Source organism: Thermobia domestica, chromosome 6 (genome assembly GCF_964235325.1).
Source record: "Thermobia domestica chromosome 6, izTheDome1.hap1.1, whole genome shotgun sequence".
NCBI classification, from domain to species: Eukaryota; Metazoa; Arthropoda; class Insecta; order Zygentoma; family Lepismatidae; genus Thermobia; species Thermobia domestica.
In genome coordinates this window covers 247599165-247613998 of record NC_137459.1, presented here as the reverse complement: position 1 = coordinate 247613998, position 14834 = coordinate 247599165, and the positions used below count along the sequence as shown (strand labels likewise).

Genomic DNA, 14834 nt, shown 5'->3' with positions numbered 1-14834 from the left:
ACCAAACAATTAATAATTAATTTCATTTTTGTTTATTTTTTGCAATCAATTGCCCAAAGTAAACAAAACAACAAAATGTAACTTTTTACACATTTCTCTTTATCATAAAATAATGATTTACGTTAACAGATGTTTAATTATAATTAGTTGAAAATGCAAATGTGGATTGCGAGTACTGCTGAATTCCATGCGAGGAACAAATTATCAGTTTTAAGTGCCGTTTTTGTGAAAAATATTTTGTTTCTTCCTGTAAATTACATATTTCTATAAACCCTACACATCTGTTTTTCATAGGTAGCAATACCATCATTTTCGGGTACGGACAAACGAATTTCAAAACAAGCAAACAATCTTGACGCAATATGCAAAATGCCACGCTCTTGATCCATACAGTACCGTCGTCCGCTTCAGACGACGTTCATTCCTCGAACTTCTTATGCTTCTCCCTGCAAGATCATGCATGTGGGCTTCAGATTGCTCCGGAAACAAAGGAAACATTGAAATAGTTTGACTGATAAGATCAAAACCTGTTTCTTCCCGGTTTATTGCTTGTAAAATTTTCTTCATGCCATGTAAACGCTGCCTCTGCGAAGAGAACCATATGTATAGTCCAAGGCACATTGCAGCTGATCACTGGTGTATGCAAATGGGGAATTTTCGGAGTTTAACTTTCTTTTTCAAGTAATATTATCAAAAATAAAATTTACTATATAAGGTACGTAAACAAAAATCCGAAAACAACATGAACATGAGAACTTGACCCCGTTAATGGAATTCGCCACTGCGGTTAATGATATTCAGAAGTTTCAGAAAATCTGTGGGGAGTAGTTGTCAAATTCGTGTTTATTTTAGGCAACGCGTTTTGAACTGTATGTGACTTAATAATAATAAAAAAGTAATGGTGAAAAATTAAGACTCCAGAGTGAAGAGTAAATTCGTTTGTCTCTTATTCGTCGGACCAACTGACAATAGTTTACAGATCAAACATTTACTCTGTCGCGATTGATGGTCAATCTCAAAATAATGATATGCACGGATGCCCTGGTCTACAGGAAAGGACTAGGCGTGCCTGCGGCAGCAATGGCCAACGGCCAAACCAATATAAAATGAAATGAAATCTTTAAGTTTTACGTCCCACGATTATGACGGTTAGGCCAAAGGAGACGGTGATGATGAGTAATGAAAAAAAATGGTGGAATGAAGAAAGTGGGAGGAAACGGGGAACCCCGAGGAAACCCACGTACACTGTGTTTGTCCACCACAAAGTTCACTTGGCGGGGGCTCGGATCGAACCCGGGACCCCAAGCACCAGAGGTGAACGCTCTACCATTGAGCCACTGCGGCCCCACCCAAACCAATAGAGTATCAGCAAAAAAGTATATTCATAACAGGTGAAAAGCAACGCGAAATCATCACCGTATCTTTCCCATCAGCTCCATTGATTTTGGGAAAAGCAAGAAGTTGCTTAGTTATGGACAAATAATACAAAGTGGAGGATGGAACGTCAGGAGTCTAAACATAGCAAGTAAATTAGAAAATCTGGAGAGAGAGAAAGAACGACTCAACGTAGATTTAGTGGGTATCAGCGAAGCACAATAGAAAGAAAATATTATTTCTAATCAGATGGATATAGCTAGTTATTTCATAAATACTGTCAAAGAGGTTTAGAAATGAAACACAGACAGAGTGTTGATATATTTGATATACTTTTGGAAGATATACATGGAAGTGTGGAGCATGAAGAGCACCAATCAGTTTTTAAAATGTCCACCTTGAGCCTCGATGTGAGCCCGGAGTAAGTCTGGCGGGGTACCCTAATGGTGACATGCTTCAGGAAGTTCACATCAGAGTGTCTCTTCTTGTGGGTCATTGACTGAAGCACTCATTATAGTTTGTAGTCGAGCGGGTTCAGATACGGGCTGCTAAAGGACCAGTCTAACGTGGAGATGAAGTCTATGACGTTGGCCTATAGCTATTCCTGTGGATTGTGCGCCGGAGCAGAATCCTGTTGGAAGATCCATTGTTGGTTGGAGAACATAGTGGTACTCAGTGGTTTCACAATGGGCTCCAGCACTGTGGTTTGGTACACGTTAACCGATGATTTCACCCTTGTTCACAAAAATGGAGCCGTGTTATGCCGTTGAATCTCACAACCATCCACATCATGGCTAATGCTGGCTGTTGGGACCTTTCTACCCTGGAAACACGTTCAGCAGTTTGCACTGATGATAATGCGTATGCGTATGTACGATAATAATAATAAACTACGAACTCAACGAACGCTTTGTAAATATACATTATTGGAGATAAGGATGTTACATTAAAAAAAAAAAAAAAAAAAAAAAAAACTCTGTAAAAAAAACCCTCTGTATACCCACGGGCATTTTCATCGTTAAGAGTCACTAACTATGCAATAAAAAGTATATATGATTGATTTTAACATTCAGCATGAAGATTTATATAAAATATATTCAAAAGACAATCTCTGGAACTTCGAATTTTTCACTTTTACTTGTTAATAGTTGAAAGAGACCTACAAATTTTAAAAGATTAATGAAGCAGCCGGGCAATTTTATTGTAAAAAGAATACTAGTAATAAAACTAGAATTAATGTGTCTAACTTTGAAAATGAGACTGTGTCAACACTTACTTTAGGACATTTTTTTATATCAATAATTGATATAGCGCTATCCTCCTGGAATATCCCTTAAACATTATATTAAGATTAATAGTAACAGGGAAACTCTATTACATAAATGTAATAATCTTTTCTTTGATAGTAACTAAACTGATCCTATTAACATGTGCTACAAATTTCAAACTAAAATAGCTTAATACTTTAGAAACTTTTATGCTTGGGGGCAGAACGTAGCTCATCAGAAATTTGTAACACCATGTATTATGACAACTTAAGGGTATATTTAATGAATCTCTTAGAATAAGAAATGAAATAATAGAAAATAAATTCTTTGGATATTTTCGAGATCACACCACAAGCTATCAGGACTCGAAACGGTCTTAATTACAAAAATCTACTAACTTGTAATGGCACAGAAACTTAACCATTATGTCTATTCAATATCGTAAATAGATGTAATAAACTATTCTATCAGGCCTTGTTTCCATTTTGTACTAATACACAATAACACACTGAGCAAGGCTATGTGATAATATGTAAAAGACAATCACGTAACAGTTTCAACACAATAACTGTGTCTTCATCAGACTTCCACTCCTTCTGGCTGCTTGGGATTTGGTCATCACTTCTATAGTCTCCGGAGACCAACTTTTAATTAGGCTCCGCCCCTTCATTAAAAAGTAACACTTGTGTGGCTTTCACTTTCACTTTTTAGCTGCACACGTGTCCAATTAAAAGTTTACTTTTTTCGTTGGCTACATTCTGTCCTCTAATTATCCTTATTAATTTTTCCTCTTTCTTTCTTCCTTTTCATTTCTTCTTCTTTAAGCAGAATCTTCTCCCACTCTTTATTTATCGAGAATCCTGCATTCCAATTCATCATCTTGTCTCCTGCCCTCATAATCTCCCTAGCTTCCTTCCATTTTCTCACCAAAGTTCTGTTCTCTACTTCTATGACCTCTGCTCCTTCCCACCCTATCCTGTGGTTACATATTATCACATAGCCTTGCTCAGTGTGTTATTGTGTATGTAATACTCACTAGCTAACTCAACTTAGATGAATCTCCAATGTTGATTTTTCACTATCAAATCATAATTCAAACTCCCCAACTTAACTCTCCATACCAACCAGCACCATTCTCTTCCGAGATCCGGACGCTTCCTGGTTGTAGTGTAGATCTTATGAAATTCCTTAAGACTCTGTTATTTCCTTATAGGAAAGTTCCTATAACTGTAGTGTGATGCCTATGTTATCTGCTTTTATTTTCTTAAACAAATAGCTTGATTGCAGCTTCCTTATTTTACAACAGCCAAAATAAATTTCCAAAATATATATTTGAATTTGGGTACTTTACAATATAATACATTGTTACACCACACAACAAGACACATTGATTATCATCATTGTGGTTGGAATCAATTTGCGAATACCGTACGTGCCCTCTACGCGGTAACTCGTGTTCGATTTCCGGTGGAAGCTTATATACAGGGTGTTTCAAAACAACACCGACCACGGAGGTGATTCCTGACACCAAGATAAGAAAAAAGGAAAGACCAACCTGGGTTCACAAATGCCTCCTTTCGGAGTTATAGGCTGCCGAAAACATGACAAAAAAAGTACATAGCTCCAAAACTATTGGACCTACCGTAGTCGGTCACACATATTACTTCCTAAGGGCACATATTACTTCCTAAGGGAAGTCTTGGCCCGACTACGGTACGTCCCATAGTTTTGAAGCTATGGACCTTTAAAATTAATTTTTTCTTGTTTTTGACAGCCATAACTCCGAAAGGAAGCATTTGTGCACCCAAGTTGGTCTATACTTTTTGTCTTATCTTGATGTCAGGAATCACCTCCTAAACGTTGTCGGTGTTGTTTTGAAACATCCTGTAGTTCGAATACAAATGTTAAGTTGTAGGTCCACATCTCAAGGCCTAGGTGCTGAACGGGACGTCAAAATGCAAACCAAGAAACCAGCCAACTTGAAAAACGGACGAAAGAATTACCAAGTTATAGTAAGACATATCTTTTAAAAATCCTACGAAAATTGATATTAAAATATATTTATAGTAATATATAATATATATTACGAAAGCGACAATAAGACGTGATCACCAAAGCATTACGGGCTAGTTGGTTAATAGATTCGAGTTGAGCGTCCCTTTCAGCAGCGATGTTGCATGAGACGTGAACCTACAGTTTAAAGTGGGATCCAAACCAGCTGAGCTTTACCAGAAATCAAATCCGGATCTCCCGCACCGAAGGAGCGTACGCTAAACATATAGCCACGAGAAAGCTCCAAATTGTGCTAGTGTGGTGTAACACGGGAAGAAATAATAATAATAATAATAATAATAATAATAATAATAATAATAATAATAATAATAATAATAATAATAATAATAATAATAATAATAATAATAATGAAATGAAAGCTGAGTTGCCTCTTACAAGTAAAGATAAAGTAGAATGAAATTTCACATATATAAGTGAGTTACCTTTCTTTCCCATGATATTTTTTCACTGTAAAATATCCCCAAGTCTCAAATTCATCACTCCAATTATGAAGTACCGACAAAGGACACACAACTAAGACAGGCTGATATTTCTCTTCTATATAATTGGGTTCAATTTGTTCACGTATACAGGGAGATAGATGCCTTAAAGAATCTTGTTTGTTTCCTACAAATAAACAAATCATCGTGTATAATTAGAAACATACAGCAACATTAGTCTATAGCTAATTTCAGGTCGATAAATATCAGCATGGGGGGAAAATCATATTAAATCATGTGTCAATTTCACAATTTATGATACTACCTACAGTAAACAAAATATTAATGATAACTGATAAATAAATATAGAAGTTACAGTTTCTATTGAATATGTCAATTTCATTTACAGAGGACAATTCTTTTGTATGTGTATTGGAGCGATGAGAGCGTCGTTCCATTTTTCACTAACTTAGGTAAATGAATTGAGCAGAATGGCATTTGCACCAAAATTCGTTGAATCCATCTAGACCAAATTTTGTACGGTGGTGGTGACTACTTGATGAGAAGGGTATACGGTGGCCACATTCGGAATTGGCACGTATTTACACAGAAATAATTAAAACATTTCTTTCTCCCATAGAATTTCATATAAAGTGACAAAGGCACTAAATTAAGTGAAATCGATGTCCAAAATGGAACATAATTTTCGAAACAGGAAACAGGTGAAATTCTGTCCTATTGCTTCCGAGCACACGGATCTTTTTCTCGAGGGTGAAATCGTGTCACCTGGACACATTTCACAGCTAAACTCCACTAAGCATAGTTTCATATTAGTATGCACTAGAAGTTAATATTTTCTTTTCTTCATCTGAGATATTTTACCAATACTACCTATTCTTTAGAATCAATGGGCAGATCTTTCTTCATTAGCCCTCACGAAGTGAACAGATAAGGAAACCGTTGATTTGCTCGAATTTTTCTTAACCTACCTTGTTTTATATTATGCAATATTAGTACAAATACACTCACTCACTCTTAGCATTATACAATATATGTACTGCTAATAAAACATTATGTAGCAATGAATAGGCTACGAATGAACAGGAACTTGCAAGTAACACGAATAAGCAGGGACGTGAACTTTGAAATGTAAGAAAAAAATATAACGTAATTTTGACTACAAAGGCACACTGAACATAAAATTAGTGTCAACCCCTATAGAACTGAACATTGGTCCGTTTCTTTCTATTGTTAGACATAGCGTTTCACTGGCAACACGCGACTAGACTACTGCAGTTAACTGGACTGACTGCCAATTGTCAGCTCAGATTCAATTTCAGAAACAGCTCACGATGGGTCGAAGCAAAAGTGTGAAAGAATGACAAAAAGGTATTAACGTGTTTGAATGTATCCATGAGCACAGAGTAAATCAGGGGGATACGGACAAAATCTCGCGGCCAAAACCTCGCAGGGCCAAAACCTCGCCGCCCAAAACCTCACGGGACAAAATCTCGCCGGGCGAAAACCTCGCGTTGCCAAAACCTCGCCACCCAAAACATCGCGTGTCCAAAATCTCGCCTGCAGCTTAATAAAAATTCAGTGTAGTATAACAATATCTGCTGCTTTTCTTATAAGTAAAAAGAAAAAAAGGAAGGAAGAGCTTGGTGTGGTGAGAGCAGGGGCGCCGAATTCTACTTCGCCCCGGCGCCGAAATCTCTAGCTACGACTATATATATATATATATATATATATATATATATATCCCCCTCCCCCTCCCTTTTGTTGTGCCGACAAAGTGAAATTATAAAAGACATCCTAGGCTCGAACCTCATCTATGTTGAAAATTTGATTGAGATCGGTAGGATGGCTCAAGAGGTATAATGTAACAAACATGGTCATTTAATTTTTATATATATAGATTTCCAAAGCATGCATTAGATTTTTTCTTGTCATTATTTTAATGTAATTATGTGTTATTACTAAATATATACATATAGTAATATATAGAACTTTCTACATTGAAGAAATCGTCGTGAAGAGGTTTTATCCTGACGACATTTCTTCCCAGGCGACACTACGTCTCGCTTAATTTAAAACAGGTGAGATTCTGTGTCGCGAGATCATTAAACGAGGTTTTCGTCAGGCGAGATTTTGGGTACGGCGAGATTTTGGCCCGGCGAGATTTTGGCCCGCGAGATTTTGGCCTGCGACGTTTTGGGCGGCGAGGTTTTGGCCAGGCGAGATTTTGTCCCGCGAGGTTTTGGGCGGCGAGGTTTCGGCCCGGCGAGATTTCGGGCAGCGAGGTTTCGGAAGGCGAGGTTTTGGTCCGCGAGGTTGTCGCCGCGAGGTTTTTTACCCACAAAAATTAGGTGAAACAATTGCCTGACTTTTCCCGGTTTTTTAGAACACTTTTAATTTTTTATGTAATTAGCCGCAGAGTTGCCACGTTGATGGAAAAAGAAGGCCAAGAAAACATGACAACAATGATACCCTAATCAACGAGAGTAATGAATAATATAAAAACAAATACAACGTATTTTATTATAAAATTACAGAATACTTATCTAATAAAAATTCCTACACAAACAATAAATTAAACATCTTCCCTAAAACTTTAATCTGAAACTTTAGTCACATGATGAAAATTTCGTCACATTTGAAAGGAAAAAGTTGATGAGACACTCATAAAAAAACAACAACATAAAACTGGCTATGGTATATTAACAACACACCTTTAGAACAAAAAAACCTATAGTATTTATGTAATTCAGGTTTCTCATCAATATTGCGCACATCTTCCATCGTTCAGAATTGAAGACCTGAATTGCAGAACAACCTAAGTCCACCGGAATACTTTTGTGATTTTAGAAGAAAGACAAGAAGATTATACTTGTCATGCTACTCTGTTTAGCTGAATTATAATATATATATATAAAGGTTTTGATTTGGATTTACATATGCAAATAGCCCTTAAAACAGATGCTAAGATCAAAACAAAAAACGCAAAATACGAAGAAAAGAGTGGACTTGGGATGTTACGCAATTCACGTCTTCGATTATCTTCATTATTTTCATGTCTTTAGATTCTTTTTGTTTCTTTTTCTCCTCTCGTCGCTGATCTATTGCTTCTGCAAAACAAGTACGAATTTTCGTGGGTTTGCCAATGAACAGTTTCTCAAGACCACCAGAAGCAGCTCCGAATCGTACACAAGTCTGTGTCCTACTAAAGTTTGTTCTTTTAAATTACCTGCTATACATCCGGCATTGATTGAAAATCCTCTTTCTAGGTTTGAGTTTCTAGGAGAGAAAGACAGGACCATTTTAACATCTCTTAAATCATTGTACTCTGAAGATTCTGAATTCTATAGCCAAAAGTCATACAAACGCTGTCCAGTCATAGAATACTGACTAATAACTTATTTACAATTTGGATTTGAACAAAAATCGTTGAACTGCCTCGAAACTCTATCAGCCCTATTGCCATCTAATCAATTATTTCAGCGGCTACAGCTAAAAGGAACTTCATGCAATTTACTCCAACATCAGATTTTGCAGAAACATTAGAATTCAAATATCAAGGAGGAGCTCCTCCGTGGCTAAGCGGTTAGCGTACGCGCCTTTGGCGTGGGGGTCCCGGGTTCGATTCCCGGCGGGAGCTCATGTGGTTCGGATTCCACGTTAATCAGTAGGTCTACGTCTCATATAGCCTCGCTGCTGAACGGGACGTTAAACTCAATATCAACTCATCAACTCAAATATCAAGGAGTTCTAATCAATTTATACTTTAAAGGTGACTTCTCCAGGAGTTTAAAAACAAATTTCTGTAGACACTTTCTGCAATCATGGCGAAGATTCAGAATGTCTAAATTCTTTACTGGTTGGCATTTCTTAATGGCACAACATATAGCTAAACCAACGTCGACGTATTTTACAGGAACAAGATTTCCTTCATTTTCCACATCAATTCGTATACACGAAGAGCTAGAAACTTTATCCTTCCTGACACGTTGAATATACACCACAAGATACGGATAAACGTTAATGGCTTACTAAGCAACACTAATATTTTCAACCAAGCCACAGAACAAAGCTTTACTACAAAATTTTCTTAGCCTCTATAGTGAGTATATTCAGCACGACGTGCGGAATATTCTTATACAAATTATGCATAGCTCTTGGAAATTGGAAGGCAAATAACCAATACGTACTCACACAACGGCAAATATCATATGGCACCATTTTTTTTTTTTTCTATGAAACAGTAATACATACAAAACCTTTAGCAGGGTGTTCACATTCTGGAAAATAAGTGAAAATCAGGGAAAGGTCAGGGAAGTAAAAATGTATCAGGTGAAGTCAGGGAAATGGCAGACTGGTCAGGGAAAGTCAGGAAAAAATCGATTTAGGTCCATTGTTCAATTACTGAATTTATGAAATAGGGTTGATTTCTTTACTGTTACTGGATGAAAAATGTGGTTTTCTCAATGATGATATTGAGGGAGTCAGTGTTCTCTAATATAGTTGTTGAAACTAATTTTCTGCAAGAAACACATCTAACTGCATCCTGGCATATTTGCTCAAAAGGGTAGGCGCTGTTCTAGAAGAATTGCATGGTGCCAAGAGGATATCTGGACAAGTGGCTGAGAACGCAAAGAAATAATATCTCCAGCTCACAGTGAAAGCTCAGACTGAAGAATTTAAGGAACACAGTATGAATTCATAGCCAACAACAGAGATGGTATTGGACTTGATGAGGGTTTTTTTTTTTTTTTTTTTAACTTAGTCTTAGGACATGGAAAAAACTTCGTTCACTTATGGTCAGTTATGAAATTGTTTTATTTTCTTTCACGGAAACGCATTTTTTGAAAGTGGTCTCACAACAAATAAAATTCTCTGTTGAGAACTTACAAGGAGAATCTCTGGTGGCTCAACGGATCATATATAATTCTGTGATGAGAATAGGTGGATCATCAGGATTAATAATTACAAGAGGTATGATAAATTCAGTGAGAAGTTAAATTAGACAATATCAGGTGTATTTGGAAAAGAAAAGAGAAATAAATGCTGGAGACGAGAAGAAAGAGAAACGGAAGATTCAGTAACAACTAAAGAAGCTGGAGGAAGAAGAGAAGAAAATTAAACTGCGGAGACAACAAGAAGGATATTCAGATCAATGAGAAGAAAACTATGAGAGAAAGGATGAAAACAAATTTCTAAATGGGTTGCATTTAACAACTGCACCAGCAAAAGTAATGTGTGTATGTGTGTGTTTTTTTTTTTAATAATCAGTAAAATCATGTATGAACTGTTTATTACTATAAGCAATATTATAATGCTGTGTAACTGGTATTATAATATGTAACCATATATTGTGTAATTTTTTTCATATCTTAGTACTCTGTATACTGCACATTTTCGTTTGTAACTTCACATTTTGTGTAATATGTAGGCCTAAGTAATATCGGCCTAATGCACATGTTTGTAAATTTACATTCCTTTGGAAAAAAAAATTGAAAAAAAGAAAGAAACAGAAGCGGAAGAGAACAAGGCCAACTATGGGGAATGTGGAGGATGGGGTTTCTTTTTTAATTCTATATTTTTAAGTTATTCAGGGGTCAGGGAAATCTGGAACTTTCAACATGGAAAGTCAGGGAAAAGTCAGAGGTCTTTTCTCCAAATTGTGTGGACACCCTGTTTACATTTCCAAATGAAACTATATAAATTAGGTCGTCACTTCAAAAAAGTGGGGGGAGCAACTTCCACCTCTTACCCCCCTAATCGCCGCCCATGGCGTTTAGAAATCAGGCAAACCGTACACCTACTTTTTTTCGAAATAGATTTCGTAACAATTTCATGGGTGGCCGAAATTCTCAAAATAGAAACCAAGGTACCGTGGAAGCACATAATAAGCAGAACTGTATACAAGATTGTAGCGAGCAATATAACTTAACCGAATTCTTTGGTAATGCAACTTAAGCTAATGTTGTGGCGTCCGAGAAAACATATTCAATTGATTTTTGTTTCATTTCACTTTAAATATCGTTATGATTTCATTTATAATCCGTACTTTGATTTCTGTACAGGTAATATAAATAATGTTTTTAATGTAAATGAATACCAATAGTGCCTATCAAAGTTATGCTAATTATGCCCGAATAAATAAAACATATTATATTGTACTCTAACTCACATAAACTTTGCTAGTTCTTAATATGATAATGTCTTTATTTGTATTATTCCTGAATATCATATTGTTTGTGTTTCGTTTTACTTTGAGTATTATTCTGATTTCTTTATAATTCGCTTAACTTATCAATATTGTGCTTTTCAATTCTTTTCTTTTTTTATCATCTTGATTATGCTCAAATGGAAGGAATAAGTTGTGTAATATGTCAATGTACTTTTGTTTAATGATTTAATGAGCTCCGAAGATATTGAATGCAAGAATCTATTTTAGGACCAGAATAATAACAAGTTGGTCGTATTGAATAAGTCCTCTCCGACGATAATTTATAGAATATAATTGATTATTAAATAAATGTAAGATTATTGTTGATATAAAATGAAATTAATATATGTATTTTAATTTATATATATATATATATACGAGGGCTATTCAAAAAGTAAGGTAACCATGTATGTAAGAATATGTAACGCTCCAGGATTCTTTCTTAAGTTGTGATCAATTTAAGAAGTCCTCGTCAGGAGCCATGTATACAACGATAATGTATATCTATGCGATAAATTACTTCCATTTTCTTGTAGTTATTTTGGACAACGGTGCTTGAAAGTGCACGATTTGTTGATAAGAAGAAGAAGAAATGTAGAATATATGTTGTTGATTTTATATTGATAATCAAATAATGTGAGTTATTAAAAAGAAGATAGCTATTTTGCTTGGTTGCTATGACAACAGAATAATAATTTTCAAAAAGGTTTTGAGAATAAAAAAGTTACTGGTGTTCTGCAGTTGATGTGTCTAATTCTCAATGCATGCAATTAGTAGTTTTTACAAGTACTGGTAAATAAAATTAAGGTGTTTAGCCGTGTTGACTTATATTGCAATTCGGAAAAATGAAATTATTGAGTTTTACGTCCCACGGATATTGCAATTCGGACTGTGGGCATATATAACGAAATATAGAATATATAAACCGTCATTCATTTATCGTTATAATTTTAGTATCGAATCCAGTTTTTGGGGTCACTAAGATTAACAGTGACACTTTTAATACCGTTGAAATCCAAATTCAGCCCCGCAACTTGGGGGTGGAGAGGGGGAAATATATAAAAATGATCGAAATAACAAAATATCAGCGTCGAATTCAAAGTTTTCAGGGTCACTGAGATGAAAAATGACATGTCCGATACAGTGCCCCGCAGCATGAGAAGGGAAGGAAGATATATAAAAATCATCGAAAATGATCGATATCAAAGACCAATTTAGTAATAGTAAAAAATGACTGACTAACATATTATATTTTTCTTAATTTAACCCAGCGAAGGAGATAATTGTTGCTAGTCGTTAATAATAATAAAGCAATTCGATTACCTAAACAAAATTTGATGAAGAAAATTAATTAAGTCAAATAATGATCATCTCTTCATAGGTCCTTACTGGCTCGTAGAAATTTAAATGAAAGAATTTCAACTAGCTAACAACTTTTGTGCAACCTAAAAGGACTGATTAGTGTAGAAAAAGTCGTTACCGCATTGGATTTGCAAACAGAAAGAGATGTTCCCGGTCAGTCCGAACTTTTTAACTTGCTCATTTATTTATTTATTTAATAATCACCAGATACAGCTCAGAGGCCATTTTATACTGGATATCTAACAACAACAATGGAAAGGATCTGGGAAGGTATCGGTCAGGGCCTGTTTTTAGCAGGTACCATCTCGGCATTTGCCTGGTAGAACTGAGGAAAACCCTGGAAGACCTCAGTCAAGATGGTCGGCAGCGGGAATCGAGCCCGCGATCAGAAATAATTAAAGCAGTGTGTCTTCGTTTGGCCTATCTAAATAGTGTTTGCGCGTAAAGAGAGCGTGCATTGTGGAATTGAAGACAGCATGAGGAATTTAATGACACAAACGACAGAAATGCATATAATATTTAACTATTATCAGTTGGGGTAAATATATGTAAGTTAGACAACGGAAAGAAAAAGAAAAAAAAACTCGGAATTCCGCACAATTGCACCTGAACACTCACAATAAGAATACAAATATTAATTTATCGCATAACTGCAATAGACGAAAGAGGATATGAACCTCACGTAAAACATTAAACAAATAAATACATTATCCATCATTATTACTGAAATATGTATAACGTGGAAGTGTTAACGAAAGAGGCATATGACTACAAAAACTAATCACTATGTCTACTGTTCTACAAAGGAATACAATCAATGATATTGCGTCTCAAAAGACGTCTGGCATTTTCACTATCTGGAACTCAATTTGCGTCCAGCACTTTGGTGGAAGAAGCAACATCTCTTCAAAAAGCATCCAACTTGCACTGTTCTATACGACAATGTCAAGTGTCTATGTCACACCACGTGAAGCTGTAGTTACCTAAACAAATTCATTACTTTCTAGCAGGGTTGGCTGGTTTAAACCAAGGTGGTTTAAACCATGGTTTAAATCTTGGTTTAAACCAGCTGTTTTTTTTTCTTAAAAAAAAAAAAAAAAAAACTGATTTAAACCAAAAGACGAAAAATGTTCATAAAAGTGTAAGTGTTTGTAAAATCTTGATGAACACACATTTGTGGGTTATCACGTTTCACTGCCGTATATTATTCGTATTACATTCAGGCCTAAATTCCCCATTCATTACTCAAAGAGATTATACCACAAGAGCCACTTTATATATATATAAGTTTATGAATGTTTCTTCTGTGATTTTTTTATAGTTTATTATTGTTGTTATGCATTTGTAATCAAAGAAAAATTATAAATATTGTTTCGTTGTAATAATGTTAACTATTGATAAAATACATCGAAATGTCGTACTTATTTTTTGGGGGGGGAGGGGTCATACAAACCCCACGAGAGGCATTTATTGAAATCAGAAGTATCTTTGGTATCTATTCATGTATAAATGGAAAAAAAAAATGAAATGAAATCTTTGAGTTTTACGTCCCACGGTTATGCCGATTAGGCTAAAGGAGACGGTGATAATGAGAGATGAGTGAAATGGTGGAATGAAGAAAGTGGGAGGAAACGGGAGAACCCCGAGAAAACCCACGAGCACGGTGTTTGTCCACCACAAAGTTCACTTGGCGGGGGCTGGGATCGAACCCGGGACCCCAAGCACCAGAGGTGAACGCTCTACCACTGAGCCACCGCGCCCCCTCATGTATAAATGGGTCAGAGTCGAAGTGGACTCAAATAATTCATATCTTTATTCACTTTTCTTACTGATATGCAAATTAAGTCGTCGTATTTCTTTAACTTTGACTAAATGTCGTACTGAACTAACTTGGACTAAATTAGTTCGTCTGTACTCTGCAGTATTTTAAAATTGTCCATATGCAATTCTGTATAATGGTTTCACTTGTGTAACTGTTTATCTTTTTGTCCTTCTGAAATGACTCTTGACAATTATATTAACAAGTATGTAAAGATCAGTACAATTTATTTTTATCAGGAGTCCTTTGTGAGTGAGTTGGGAGACGTATCGCATTTGTGGCCACTTAGT

At 35.8% G+C, this 14834-nt stretch overlaps 1 protein-coding gene across 6 annotated transcripts in view; it reads right to left on the bottom strand.

Annotated features, from left to right (window-relative positions):
• LOC145688465 (uncharacterized) overlaps nucleotides 1-14834 on the bottom strand; it is a 142126-nt gene that overhangs the window by 97095 nt on the left and 30197 nt on the right. For all 6 annotated transcript variants that reach the window (XM_081762728.1, XM_081762731.1, XM_081762729.1 and 3 more), the window contains one exon: nucleotides 5138-5321. In XM_081762728.1, coding sequence (XP_081618854.1) covers nucleotides 5138-5321 — 184 coding nt within the window. The remainder of the gene's footprint in view (nucleotides 1-5137; nucleotides 5322-14834) is intronic.